This window comes from Cervus elaphus, chromosome 9 (assembly GCF_910594005.1).
Source record: "Cervus elaphus chromosome 9, mCerEla1.1, whole genome shotgun sequence".
In the NCBI taxonomy this organism is placed as follows: Eukaryota; Metazoa; Chordata; class Mammalia; order Artiodactyla; family Cervidae; genus Cervus; species Cervus elaphus.
Genome location: NC_057823.1, coordinates 22,990,011 through 23,004,772, shown reverse-complemented (window position 1 = coordinate 23,004,772; position 14,762 = coordinate 22,990,011). Strand labels below are relative to the sequence as shown.

Sequence of the window (14,762 nt, the reverse complement as noted above, 5' to 3'; positions counted from 1 at the left end):
CCACTAGGATAAACAGAACTTTCACAACAACTCACACCTCAGAAATGCTTCTCCCCCATCCTACTTTTTGGGCTCCTGTCCCCAGAGTTAATCACGCTTCTTAATCTGGAATGTGTCCTTTCTTTGCTTGAAAATAACTGTACATCACATACAGTATTCCCCAAAAATGTTGTCTCATTTTAGTTATCTTAAATTCATAAAGACCCTGAGGCTGGGAAAGATTGAAGGCAGGAGGAGAACCGGACAATAGAGGATGAGATGGTTGGATGGCATCACCAACTCAACGGACATGAGTTTGGGCAAACTCCGGGAGTTGGTGATAGGGAAGCCTGGTGTGCTGCAGTCCATGGAGTTGCAGAGTCAGACACAACTGAACAACTGAACTGAAATTCATAGAGGGACTCATGCTGTGCCTAATATTGGGGAGTTTTTGTTCCACTCCATGTAATATTGCTAAGTCTATCTGTACTGTTTGCCTGTGGCTGAGAACACCACTGTGGCTGATTACTATGCCATTGGGTGAATTTCCCAGAATGCACTTCTCTGTTTTCTTAGAGATGAGCATTTGGGTTGTTTCTGGGTGTCTGCCTTCTTCATAGGGCAGTAATGAACATTTGGGGGCATATTTCCTGGTGCAAAAAGTCAGGGTTTCTTGTGGATATTTATCTGGGTGAGGAATGGCTATGTTATGTGGCACATGAATGTTCAGTGTTGTGATTAATATCAGTCTGTTCCAAAATGGTTGCAGTCCTGTGTACCCACAGCCTCTCCAACATTTGATCTTGTTGGACATTTTAAATTTGGAACAATGATATAGGGATGAAATTGGACCTTGATGTGGCTTTGTCATGCATTTTCTTGATCCCTAAAGAGGTCAGACATCTCCTCAACCTTCATGCACTTTCTGGCCACCCATGTGTCATCATTTGCATTCTTTCCTCATTTTCTTTTGGGGGTGGCTGCCTTTTTCATATTGAAACTTCTTTTTAAAGGACTGTACCACTGCATCAGAAGGCTATACCATTCTTTAGAGCATGAATTCTCAGCAAGGGCAAAAATCAGTTCTTGGGGAGTGAAAAAAATCTTACTCTTTTCATGTAGAAAACATAGCTATGCATATATACTATATACACAAATATTTGGTATATCTGTGGTATTAAAATTTCATAAGAGGTGATTAGGAAAAAAATGTCTAAAACAACCAGGGAGGGATAATGAGAAAAAGGCTGAGAAACACTGATTTATAGCAATTTTCCCAAGTCTGTGGCCATGAACATCATTAGGGGCATACCTTTTCCCAAGTTCAGGATAGACTCCCAGACATTGAACCATAAAGTCTGAACTTGTCTTAGGCCTCTACCATGCGTGCCAAACTGCTTTCCCGGTTCATATATACTTTTACCTCCAAGTAATTTATGAAAATGCCTGTTTTACCACATCCTCACCAGCACTGGGTTTTATCAATTCAGAAATCTCTACTGATCTTGATGAGTGCCAGAGCATGGTAAGTTCTTATTGTTATACTTTCTTTGGTCTCTATAAGGCTGGACATTTTTAATATGTTTGCTAATCGGTCTGTCTTTTGGGAATGTTCTAGTGTGGAAGAAACATAGGTCAACACATCCGGGAGAAAGGGGATCTTTTATATACAGTGGTGGTAACCTAACAGAGTAGTGTCCTACAGTTATGCAGAAAGCAGAACTTGTAAGTGATGAACTTGGATATTTAGCAGAGGGGAATTTCCAATTGTCAAAGGTACAGATCAGTTTCTTCTTGCTGCTTATAGCAAAATGTGAGAGGAAAGAGATAGATGGAGAGAAGCACTGTTAAGCAAAAAGGAACCAAGACTTGATGATTTGGGAGAATCTCAGCCTATGCAGACTGCCAAAGAAGCCAAAATCAGGAGATTCATTGTCAGGAAAGCGCCCTCTGGACCATCATCACTTACATGTTGGGTGAAACTGGGCAAGAGTCTAAAACCCGGTCTGAGCCTCAGTTTCCTCATTTGTGAAATGGGGATACAGAGGTAATAGCACCAACCTCCTAGGGCTGCCGTAAGAGTAAATGAGTAGTCCTGTGTAAAGCATTTAACTCTAGGCCCACAGGCCCAAGGATGGCCTTGTGGGCAAAATGATGGCCCGGGAGCAGCTTCCGGGCCTCCATTATAGCCCTCAGGACCTGAATCTCTGCCTGGCTGACACCAACCCACCCCTTCCCTCCTCTCCTCTCTTCTCCTCCCAGGTACCTAATTCCCTGAGGCAAGGGAGGAGTGGAGTGTTCAAGATGAGGATTAACAGAGGCCGCTTAGAGAGGAGCTGGGAGCAGGGGGGTCTCAGTTCTCTTCACACTTTCCTATCCAGAGCCAGAGCTGGGATGTGCGCCCTACTCTCTTTGGCTTCAGGTGTGTGAGAGGAAGGTCCCCTTCAGAACCTCCCCATTCCCACATGCGAAGCACCCGGTTAGAGACTTCGGGATCAGGACCCTAGGGTTTCTGATATGCTGGTTGATGAGTTCCCCTCTCTTCTCAAAAATCCCGCAAGGGGGACTTCCCCAGCAATCCAGTGGTTAAGACTCTGCCTTTCAATGCGGGACGGAGGGGTTCGATCCCTGGTCTGGGAAATAGGATCCCACATGCCGCTGGCTGAGGCCAAAAATATTTTTTTTCAAGTGGGGAGAGGAATGCGCAGAAGAAAGAAGAAAACTTCAGCGTCCCAGACCCTGAGATATAGGCTACTTCCTTACCACTGAACACGCACTATGTTGGCAGGGCTGTTGTTACCACCGTTTGCCTGCGATTTTTTGGCCGGCCCCCGGTTTGCCCAGCAAGGCACAGAATGAACTTCCAGAAGCCCCCAGAGTCAGCTAGGGCTCTAGAAGGGCAGTCAGGGCCTGATTCTGCTCCCGGGGTACTGCCTGCCCCCACTCGAAACCCTGGCTCTCTCCCTGGGGGAGCTGGGAATCATTTCCCGAAAGGGATCCCTGAATCCCCGAGCCCCAGCTGGGGGAAGTGAGGTCGCAGGCGAGAGGGGGGAACCCAGACCGAAGGACGGCCACAGAATCGCCTCCATCCCACCAGGTCTCAGCAAGCCCCCCTCGCAGCGTCCCGGGGTTGCGCCAGACGCAGAGCCGGGGAGGAGGAGGGGAGAAGGGGGCGGTGCCTATTCTGCGGCTGCCCGAGGAGGGGGGACTGCGGGAGAGCGCTCAGTGGGGTGGGGTGGGGGGGCGCTGCGGCACGGCTTCCCAGCCCGCAGCGGCCCGCGCGGCAGGGGCGGGGGCGCTGACCCTCCCCGGTCCGGCCCCTCCCCCGCTGCGGAGGCTTCGCCATTAATCCCGACACAGGGAGGGGGCACCCGCTCCCCCCAACACCCACGGAGCCGCCGCGCGCGCTCCCCGCCCCCGCCCCGCCTGGAGCCCCTGCGGGATCCCCAGGGAACCCCTGCCCCCCAGGTCTGTCACCCTCGCTGTCCGAGTCTGTCTGTGTCCCCATCTGTCCCGTCTCCCCGCTGTGCGTGTTTGTGTCTGTGTATCCGGGACACCTGCACTTGGGGGCAAGAGTGGCCGGGAGGGAGGGGTCGTGGGGTCGGCATGGGGCTCAGACCGAGGTCTGAAGTGTCTTCCTGCGATTGTCAGTCTGTGCGGCTGTCTGAGTGACACCCTGCAGACTGTGAATTTGTGTATGTGACAGCGTGGAGGCTGTGGGTGTCTAGGCGACACCCCGCAGACTGTGAGCATGTGGGTCCCCGTGTGTCTGGGTGACACCCGCAGGTTGTGAGTGTGAGTCTGTGTTGGTGGCATCCTGCAGAAGGTGTGCGTCCGAGAACCGAACCGACTGAGCATGGGCCCGGGGGTGTCCAGGTGACACCCGCAGGCTGAGTGTGTCTGTAACACGTCGCAGGCGAGGCGCTGTGCTTTCTGTGTCGGTGTCGGAGTCAAGGAGGCCCGGGCCGCGAGTGTCCCCAGCTGCCTGCGTGTGTGTGTGTGTGTGTGTGTGTGAGTGTGTGTGTGAGCGCGCGCGCGCCGTAAAGGTGGATCCGCTCCCTCCGCAGAGAGCCCGACCCGGGCCCAACGACCCGCTGCCGCGACCGTTCTCCCGGCCTCCCCTCGAGCGGGCAGGGCCGGGGATGGAGCCGCAGCCGGAGCCGCCGGAGCCGGGGCCGGGACGCCGAGCGGCCTGAGGCGCGGGCGGCGCGCGGGACCGGGGGGAGGGCGGGCCGAGGGGAGGGTCCTGGGCCGGGGGGGCGGGCACGGCGCGCCCCCTCCCTAGCGCGCTCGCTCCCTCCCCCGCGCGCCCTCCCTCGCCGCCTCCTCCCGCCGCCTCCGGCCCCCCCTCGCCGGGGACCGAGCGCGCTCGCTCCGGCGCCGGCCTCGCCTCCTCGCAGCAGCGCCATGGTACGTCGCCGCCCCCACTTTCGTTTTCGCCGGGGGAGTTTTTGGGGTGGTGCGTGGGCTCCCGGCGAAAGTTGCGAGGTCTAGGGGGGCAGGGGGCGGGGGCCGCCCGGGGGAGGGGCTCGATGCGGGGAACCCCCCTCCCGCCCGCCGCCCCGGGACCCCCGCCCGCCGATCCACCCCCCCGCGGCTGAGGGCGGAGCTGGAGCGCGGGGCGCAGCGGGGGACCCCAAGTGGGGGGCCCCTCACGGGCGCGGCGGAGTTAGAGGGGAGGGCGGGGCTCCCGAGAGAGGGTCCCCCCAGGCCAGGCCTCCGCCCCCTCCTTGGCCCAGCGGGAGGGCGCGGCTCCGGGCTCGAGACCCCCGAGCGCGCAGCCCGCGGGGGATCCGGGATCGGGGAGGGGGCGCCCACCGGGGCCGTGCGGGGCGGGGGTCGCGGCGGCCCCCGCGGGCTGCCCCGGCCCGGGCGAGCGCGGCGCGCCAGCTAGCGGAAAATGGCCGCTGCGGAGAGGGGCGGAGAGCGCGCAGCGGCCGCCGCCGGGCGCCTTGAACTTGGAGCCGGGCGGGCGGCCGCGCTCGGCGCCGCGCTGGGGCAGCCACCCGGCTGGCCCTAGCGCCGCCTGAGCCCCGCCCCCGGGTCGACCCCGGCCCCGCCGCGGCGCGCGACGGGTCCCAGCCGGGAGGGGTCACCGGGTCTAGGCCGGGCGCGCCCCAGGCCCGCGAGCGCCGGTAGCTGCACTTGAAGGTTCCGGTGTCCGGTCCGCCGGTGTCGGTGGCATCCGCATTCAAGGGCTACGTTCGGGGGCCCCTGTGCTCTGCAACGGGTCGACACGGGTTCCTGGGGGTGTATTCGAGAGTCTGTGCGGCTAGGTGGTCCCATCTCTGTCCGTGGGTCCCCAGGCGTAGGGTCCTCTCCCTTATGGATCTGTGTATCTGCGCATCCACGTGGCTGTGTGTGTGTTGTGTTGCGTGTTGTTAGAGCATTGTGCGACTACGGGACAGTGTGTACGTGTTGGTATAACTGGGCGACTGTGCCCTGCGTCCCCGTGGGGCGGTGTTGTGAAGCAGTGTGTCTGGGTTGTGTGTCCCCGGGGAATGTGATGTCCCTGGATGACCGTGGGGGTGTCCCCGGGTGAGTGGGAGGGGGGGGTTAGGGGGTTGCCACTGAGTGGGGAGCTGTGTCGTGTGACTGCGTCTCCGGGGACATTTCGGTGTCACTGTGTTCATGTGACTGGCGCTAAGTGACTATTCCTGAGGATGGGTCTACGCTTTCTCCCCCACACCCTCCAGTCCCTTTTTTCCCCGTAACCCGAGCTACCAGGTGGGGGACGATGGCTTCCTCTACTTTGCCAAAGCTCCGTCCCTTCTTCTCACTCCCCACCCAGTTCCTTCCAACTCCCCCTGCCTCGGGGTCCCCCGTCCGCGCGGCCCCAGGTGGTCCCAGCTTGAGGTTTGGGCGCGAGGTGGCGCCGGGACGCGATCACTCGGCGGCGATGTCTCCCAGCAGGGGCTGCGCGTGCGCGGGGACCTGGCCCAGAGCGGGGCGGGGCAGCGGGGGTCCCCAGTTCTCCTCTGAGGAGGTCCGGAGGGATGGGTGGTTACCCAAGCTCGCGTGGGTTAGGTCTGGACCAGGGAAGTGGCCAAGGAGACCCTCTGGGCTGGATGAGCAGGGAGCCGCACCCCGAGCCCAGCCTCCAGCACTTGTCTGGGACGCGCCAGACGCTTGGGCACGCAGTGTTGTTTTCTCCCCTCCAGGGGAATCCCCACCGCGCCCCCACGCCCCACCCCAGGGCGCTTTATTTAATTTTCTAAGTATAAAAGCCCCAAGACTAGGCGAGAGTCTTTAGGTCTTACTTTGAACCTGCATCACCTTTGGGGGTGCTGTTTGGGAAGGGTAGAAAAAGGGGTCCCACAGTGACACAGGGAAGCATCCACACCCAATTTACGGGTCCTCAGCTCACGTGAGCTCCGCCACCCTCAGGCCCCTCCACAGCCTGTGCTGCCCACCCCGTACACCCACTGCCAGCGCTGAAACATTGCCCTCCCCACCCCCCATCCCCAGGCACTGCCCTCTGCCACACTGGCCTCCCTGCCCACCTGTCACCGGGTGCACAGGGGAACACCTTCGTGTCAGTCAGTAGCACACACCCGTGACACTCACAGCTATCTGTTCACAGCCACACGTGTATAGAACTCTGCCCCTACACCGGTGCACACACAATCACACACAGGCAGGCAGCAGACACACAAACAGTCACCTGCGTTTGTGGGAGGGGGAGGAGCCAAGCCCACCCCGCCCTCCCCCAGTTCCACGTGGAAGCCACTGTCCCTGAAGATCTGGAGAGCAAAGACTCCAGTTGTGGGGGCAACTGGTGGGGGGGCGGGGGGGGGACAGCCATGAGGGAGGAGCAGGAATGCAGTGTGTCGTGTGTCACTGTGTGTGTGTTGTGTGCGCGTGTGATAGTCACTCAGTTGTGTCCAACTCTTGGCCACCCCATGGACTATAGCTTGCCAGGCTCCCTCTGTCCACGGGATTCTCCAGGCAAGAATACTGTAGCGGGTTGCCATTTACTTCTTCAAGAGATCTTCCCAACTCAGGGATGCTGAATTGCAGGCGGATTCTTTACCGTCTGAGCCACCAGGGAAGCCTCTGTGTGAGTGTGTGTATGTGTGTGTGTGTGTGTGCTGGTGTATAATCCTGGGAGGCGTTCTGCCTATGGGTGCGTGTGCTCCTGCGCATGTATGGTCGTGTTGTGGTCTGAGTGTGTTATCGTGGCTGGTTGCACTTGTGTTGTATTTGGGGTTGTGCATGCCCTCGTATGGGTCTGTGTGTCTCTGTGAGTCTACGTGAGTCGGTGTGTGTGTCCCCTTGGGTCTGGGTATCTGTCGGAGTCTGTGTGACTTGCAAGAATCTGTGTGCCTCCGTTGTGGTGTTTCTGTACGTCTGTCGTGGCATGCTGGGTGTGTTTGCGTGCCTCTGTGTTGTATGTCTGTGTCAGCCCTAGTGTCATCCCACCATCACTTCTCAAGGCTGAGGACCTTAACATCCCCCTCTGGGGGTTCAATTTCTCATCTGTAAAATGGGGACCCACAGGATGCCCTGCAAGTTTGGAGGAGGAGTGGTCCTGCCCCGCTGGCTGGAACTCAGTTTGCTGGGTGTGGCAGCTGGGGGGTTCCCAGGTGGCTCCAGCTCTTATCCTTCCTCCCTGAGGTGCTCTTGCTTTTTAAAATTTTGCTGTGGATTCCACTCACATTGTTAAAGTTTGCCTTTTAATAGCACAAGCCACTTATGAACATCTTAAGAGGATGTAGAATTACCCAGAGTAAAAATCAAAGCTTCCTCGTCACCTCCACCGTGTGGGACTCCCTACTCCAAAAAACCCTATTTGCATCCAGCTTTGTCTGAGCAGCTACACATGTAACAGATACACATTCTTATAAAGGATATATGTATACTCTTTAAAAAAAATTCCCAGATGAGATCTTGAGTCTGTTTGCTGAGTCTACAGCAGAGGTTCTCCCCAGGGGACACTGCGTGAGGTCTAGGGCCACCCGTGGTTGTCACACTGTTGGGGGGGGGTGCTCCTGTTGTCCACCCCTCACAGTGCTCAGGACAGCCCAATCAGAGAGGATGGTCCGAAGTGCTGGGTGGGGCGGAGCCCTGGACTGCGGGGTGTTTCTTGGAGGCGTCTCCTGGTAGGAGTCCCTTGTTCTTTTGTGGAGCTGTGTAGTATTTCTGGGTGGCACTGCTGAACTGGTCCCCACGACGGACATGGTAGCTGGCTCCATATTGTTGGCATTAGTGTTATAGGGTGACAGTCAACACCCTCCTGTGTCTGTAGCTGGGACAGTTACAGAGGAGCCTAAGAGTGAGTGATGGGGAGAGCATTTTTAAACAAATGAGTTAACTTATGTTCCAAAGAGCCAGGAGCTAAAGTCATGCGACGCCCCCCTCCCCAGATGTTCCACACATAGGTCCAGTCCAGCAATTGTTTTGTTTCACAAATACTATGTGCAGTCCAAACATTGGCCGATTTACCTACAACAGGCCAGAGGGGTAGAAACTATTATCACCCCATTTCTTAGAACGGGAAGCTGAGGCACAGGCAATTTGGGCTCCTGGCTAAAGGACCCAAGACTGTAACACTGCACTAAAACCGCCCTGCTGTGGACCTCCTGTGTACACTGTAGGGACCTCTTTCTGCTGAACTGGATGATATAGATAGATACAGACAAACGCATTGCTAAGTCGCTTCAGTCATGTCTGACTCTTTGCAACCCCATGGACTGTAGCCCACCAGGCTCCTCTGTCTGTGGGATTCTCCAGGCAAGAATACTGGAGTGGGTTGCCATTTCCTTCTCCAGGGGATCTTCCCAACCCGGGGATCAAGCCTGCGTCTCTTATGTCTCCTGCATTGGCAGACGGGTTCTTTACAGCTAGCACCACCTGGGAAGCCTAGATAGGTAGATAGAACTCTTCACTCTCAATTGTGAACTTGCACCTACCACCACTAATATATTAATACTGTCTTTCCACACCTTATCTCAAGGACTCCAATCTGCCCAACCTCCCAAAATGCGAGAGTTGTTATCTATTGTAACCATTTTACAGATGTGGAAACCGAGATTTAGAGAGAGACAGAGAGAAAGTCTGTGCTCTCCAAACTGCATTCCAGAGTAACCCAAACTGCCTGGTGAAGGCTGCATGCCGGGTGGGTGTGGGGAACAGTCTGGCAGTCGAAGCCACCTGGGAGAAAGCTCCTAAGGCATTTGAACTTGAAAATGTCTGTGAATTGGGGATTCTGCCCTCCAGGTGTTCACAATGGTTTTAAAAATAATAAAATATTGCTTTCTGTTATGTTGGCATTTGGATTCCTAGACACCTGTCTCTCCCTTTCATCCTGAGGTTTAAATGCCCCCCATGGTTGCACAGTGGGAATTTAGAAAAACAAAACATTAGTGAAGTGCCATTTGAGTGACTGTCACTCACAGCAGGGGGAGCCGGCAGGACGGAGGGCGTACGTGTCCCTTGTGAATCCTGCTTCCTTCTGGCCTAGCCCCAGGGCCCCAGGTCAGTAGCATCTTACCTCGGGCCTCGGGTTCCTCCCCTATAACACAGGAGATTAACAGTCTTCCTGGGCATGGGCTGGCTGTCCCAAGTTGGTGAGGGGTTATCATTTGTCCTTGGAGATGGGTCAGAATGGCCAAGCTTTCTAAGAGCATCTCAGTGCATATTTAACGGAAGGTCAAGGCGCTTCTAAGTGCTGTTCTGCTGACCAACCCCAGGGGGTGGGCACTGTTCATCCACTTCACAGGGGAGGATGCCAAGCAGGGAGCATCCTGCTCTTTGAGGTGGCAGAAGCGCCTGAGAGAGGCTGGGAGGGTGTGCAGAATGAACCCAGGGAGGGGTGAGGCCAGGTCTGTCAGGCTCCCTGGGGGCTCAGACTGGAGGAGGGCGGGTCTGTTCTCCAGAGGGAGAACTACAGAGCCTGCAGAATGTGGGCTCTGGGGCCAGGTAACTGGACTCCAAGTCACTCCAGTGCCTCAGTTTCTGGATTCGTCAAGTGGGTACGCTGTGGGTGGGGGTCAGTAAGAATCACTGACACCTAGGAAGAGGCTGCAAGGGTTTATCTGGCCAGCCTGAGATTCTTCCTGGACGCCTTCCTCCTGGGGTACTGGGGAAACATATGGGGGAGGCCCAAGCCCCACCCCCCCAGCTCCCAGTTCTCCTTTGGTGCTGGCTGAGGAAGCAAGAGCAGAGTTCTGGAGGCTCCCCTGTTGGTTGGGGCCCTTCTGGCCAAGGAAGAGCAGTTGTAGCCAAGCCCCTCTGCCTGGGAATTGCCGTCCCGGCCTGGCTTTCGGGGGCGATCAGATGGAGAGGATACCATGAGACCCCCTTCTCCCGCCATGCACCCTGGGTTGTACATCTTTAAGGGGAAAAGCGCGCTCGCGCCGGGCCTCTGCACACGTCACTTCTTCATTCTTTCCCTCCCCCCCACCTTGGCTCCTTTCTCCAACTTCCCGGCCAGCTTGGGGCGGGTTGGGGGGGGGGCTTCAAAATCCACCTTCGGCCCCCAAATGTCCCACAAGAGCCACCAACCCCTACCCACTCGACTCGGGCGGGTGATCCAGGGGGACCCGCTGCGGTCGGGGTGTGCGCAGGCCCGTTGGTCCCGGTCTGGTGCCCCGGCACAAGACGGCTGGAAATTCGTAATAATAAGCAATGATGGGGGTTCAGGAGGCACGGGGAGCGCGGGGGGAGCGGCTTTCCTTCCTCGCTCGCGCTCTTTTTTCCCCCCTCGTTTCTTTGAAAGTTGGATGTTGAGAAGTGGGAGGTTCGGGGTGGGAGGGGAGAGAAATTGGGGGAGGGAGGGAGGTGGTTGCCGGAGGGAGGAGAGACAGAGACACAGAGAGAGACAGAGACGAGGGGGGGACAGGAAAGGAAGAGAGAGAGAGACTGAGAGAGGGAGAGAGAGAGGGAGTCGGGCGCAGGAGAGAGGGAGAGCGCGGGAGGGAGGAGGGAGGGAGACCGAGGGAGGAGGCGGCGAGGAGCGCGCCGGCTGCGGCCGCGGGGGGGGGGGGGGGGTTTGGAAAAATGACTCAGTAAGTTCAGCGCGCCCGCTCCGGCCGGCCCTGCGCCTCCCGCCGCGCCCGGGATGTATTCGTCCCCGCTCTGCCTGACCCAGGTACGCCCCCCGCCCGGCCCCGGGCGCGTGTCCCCCCTGCCCCGGCCCGGCGCCCCCAGCCACCGGGCCCCGGAGTTTGGAAGCCCGAGGAGGCGGGACAAAAAAGGCGCGCGTCCCTCCCGCCGCCGCGGCCGGGATGCCCCTGCCTCAGGCCAGGGTCCGGTGGAGGTGGGGGGGGATGGGCTGGGACCCTGATCCGGGACGCCCGCCCCACGCGCCCCACGGGACCTCACCCCCTGGCGGAGGTGGGGGCTCACCCTGCAGTCTCGCCCTCCCCAGACGCAGGAGGCGCACCCCCACCCCACCCGGGAAGGTCGAGGGGTGCCCGGGAGAAGGCCAAAGGCGGGGTTCTGTGCGAATCCCCAGACTGGACCCAGGCCTGCTCATAGGAGGAATCGAGGGGGTCCCGGTTGGACCCTGGACGCCAGGAGACTCTGGAGGGGAGGACCCCTCTGATATGGGGACGAACACCCCCCCCCCCCCGCATAAGGTGGTGCCCCGCCACCCCGGCCCTGGCCGCCTTTCCCCCCATTATTGGCCCACGTGTGCGCGGAGGGGGAGGGGGCACGCAAAGTTGGAGGCACCAGCGGTGGGGGAGGGGTGCTCCAACGTCCCGTCGGGTCTCCCACTCCCCGCGCGCCCCCAACCCCGGCCGATATTTTCGCTGCATCGATTGTGGATTATTGAGCCGCTGCCGCCGGCGGGAGGAGCCGGGAGGCCGGGCGAGCCCGGGTCTGGCCCGGGCACTGCGGCGCTGCAGACGCCCTCGCCAGCTCGGCACCTGCCCCTGCCCCCTCCTGTAGCCTCTCACCCCTGGCCGCGCTCCCAGACTGCCCGGGCTCGGCCCTTGTGCAATGACCCAGGGGGTGTGTGGGGAGGGGGCGGCTGTGCCCGGGATTGCCCCAGGGGACCCCTTCTCTCCCCCAGCTTCCTCCAGGGGGACCCTCCCAGGTCTGCTGGTTCCACTCTCCAGCTCCGCCCGCACCCCACGTCCTTGGATGTCTTTAACCCATGGGGGTCGGGCCTCAGTTTCCCTCAAAGTGACAAGCGGCTGCGGAGGCAGTTTCGGGAGGGAGAGGCAGTGTCAAGTGCGGGCCGCCCAAGCTGGGCATCCAGCGGGCCACCGAATATCCTGAGGACCAACTACCGAGTGGGGAGCACGTGGATGCTAGTGTCTGCTGGGTGTCCCCCGCCACCATTCACGATCCTGGGGTGCCCCTCCCGCATAGCAGGCTCTTTCTCACAGGCCCCCTCCAGCCCCTCCAGTTTCTGGCTCCCCACAGGGAATGTGAGGGCCCATGCCAAGGGGGTCGCCGGGCCTGTCTTACCCCTTATCCTCCGAGTGACCTTGGGAATGTCCCTGCCCCTCTCCAGACCCGCTTCCCCTTCAGAGCAAATTTTGGGGTCCCCCAAAGCAGTCATCGCTGGCTCCCCTCTGCCGCTTGTTGCTCTAAAGATCGCCAAGTACCATGAGGGTCTTAGTCAGGGTTGCTGGGTGACCTTGGGCCTCAAGGGGTGGCCTGGGTGGCCCCGAGGTGCCCCCGCCCCCTCTGTCCTTCCCGCGCTCGCTGGCTCCCTCCCTCTGGGAACCGCCCAGGGGGGCTGAGCCCAGGGAGGCTATTCCAGGCGAGGAGATTGGACGGCAGCCTATTGTCACTGCGCCCTGGAATTCCCCCATCAGGACTCCTTGGGAGACAGGCCTCGGTCCACGTTGCCCGGGGGGGGGGGGGGGGGTGGCAGTGAGAAGCAGGGCTGGCCTTCCTCTGCTCCCTGGGCCTGGCTTTCCCTGGGCACAGGGCAAGGATCAGCCAGGCGGGCTCTCGGTGGAAACATGGTAATAAAAAATACCTGAGGTTCTGTGTGCAAAGGACAGGGCGGCCGGGAGACAGTCTGGAGAGAGGACCTGGGAGCTCCCAGGCCAGGGTGGGGATGGGGTGACCCAGAGGCAAGGGGATCCCTCTCCTCTGCTAATTCGCCCATGGGTGCCCCCCACCCTGGAGGGATGCCTGGGACCCCCCTCAATCTCCCTCCACAGCCTTGGTGTAATCTCCAAAGCTGCATGCAGGCTCAGTCTGGTCTGGGCTTTCCAGCTGGGGGATCTGGAAGGACCCAGACTGTCCACAGAGGACCCCCCCCCCCCCCACTCCTGGCTGCATCTTAATCTCGCCCCACCCACCTTTCTCTGACTGCCTGCATCTCTCCCTGTCTCTCTCCCTCTCCATCTCTCTCCCTCCATCTCTGGGCCTCTGTCTCCCCTCCTCTACTGACTAATTTTACAACCTGAGCCCATCCGAAAATAGCTCCCTTTTAGCTGATCCGACCCGGATCTTCTCAGAGCCGAGACTGGCTGGGGGTGTGTGAAGGGGGAGAGCCGGCTGCTCCGGTGCCAGCCTGCCCCGTGCCCCCAAGGTCCTGCCCACCTGGGGGGGGGGTGCTGTGCGGCCACAGCCCAGGCGGCCCTGGAGGATTCTGGGAGTGCCGTCCTTGTTTCAATGGTGACTCAAACGCTTTTCACTTTTACTCTTAAGAGGAACTGTGTGGAGCAGCCGTTACTTCCATAAATCCTGCCGGCGGGAAGGCCGGCCTCCCCACGCTTGCCCCACTCTGGGCCTCCCTCCCTGCCTCCCTCCCGCCCGCCTCTACCGCCACGTTAGTTATTCCGGGTTTGGGGCCAAATCCCTCTTGGCTGCAGTGCCCAGGATTCCCCGGGGCCGAGGCTGGGCCTGGGCCGTGGCCACGGCAGCGCTGGCCGCCAGGGCCCCCCTCATTCATTCATTCTTCCCTTCATTGCTTCACCCCATTGCCTGGTGGGACAACACTCTTTTTTAAAAAAATCACTGTTTCTCCAGTGGGGAGACTGAGGCTAGGAGAGGGTCCCCGACTCTGTCTTGATTGAATATAATAGATCTTCATTAAGCGCCTCCTATGGGCCAGATATATGTGGCCGCGGCTTGTGGCAGGGCACAGAAGGCATGAAGTGCCAGCCCAGTATGAGTTCATGGAGGCTCTGCTGGGATTGGGGGGGGTGGGTCTCCAAGCATTTCAGGGCTGGGAGAGGGGCCAAGATCAGAGAGGGCTAGGGCCTGCCCCCGGGTGGCACAGCATGGCTGGTGAGTCTGGAACTGGAGCCACTGCCCACCTGACTGGCCAGGCCTGGGCAGGTGGGTGCTCCCTGAGGTTACCCCCCATGACCTGTGGTCTGGTGGTCTCCGATTGGCTCCTGTACAAGGCACAACCTCCCCCCATGTCTCTCTCCCTCTCTCTGTCTCTCTCTAAGTCCGTGTCTCTCCCCCTCCCTCCTCTGCAGCAGAGGTGTTCAGGGTCGGGTGCCTTGTAAATCACGACGCTGGGCTTCTGGCCGAGTCAGCGTTCTCTCCCTTCCTCCCTTCCTCACTGTCTCTCTTCCTGAGCTGGCCTACCTCCCTGTCTCCCACCTAACAGATGGGACCCGCCAAGTGTCGTGGGGCTTCCTGTCCCATGAGCAGGCGGGTTCACAGTGACCCGCACACACGTATACTGGGTGCGAGTGGACCCTGGGTGTGCCGTCCCCAATGCTCACACTCCCACACGTGTAGGCATACAGACGTGCACACGCATGTGCCCTGACTGGGGTCACTGAGGCAGGAACCCAGGTTGGCCTTGGATATGCATGTAGATCCTGCCCAGGTGGCTGTCTCTAGGCAGGTGTCCT

At 59.2% G+C, this 14,762-nt stretch overlaps 1 protein-coding gene across 4 annotated transcripts in view; it reads left to right on the top strand.

The window, feature by feature from the left end:
• Positions 1-4,027: 4,027 nt before the first annotated feature.
• NFIC (nuclear factor I C) overlaps positions 4,028-14,762 on the top strand; it is a 72,851-nt gene continuing 62,116 nt past the window's right edge. For 2 of the 4 annotated variants that reach the window (XM_043912015.1, XM_043912014.1), the window contains exon 1: positions 10,909-11,071. In XM_043912015.1, the coding sequence (XP_043767950.1) occupies positions 11,042-11,071 (30 nt within the window). In that variant the 5' untranslated portion in view covers positions 10,909-11,041. Of the gene's footprint in view, positions 4,390-10,907; positions 11,072-14,762 lie in introns of those variants that run through there. The other 2 variants (XM_043912016.1, XM_043912013.1) reach the window with 2 other exon arrangements.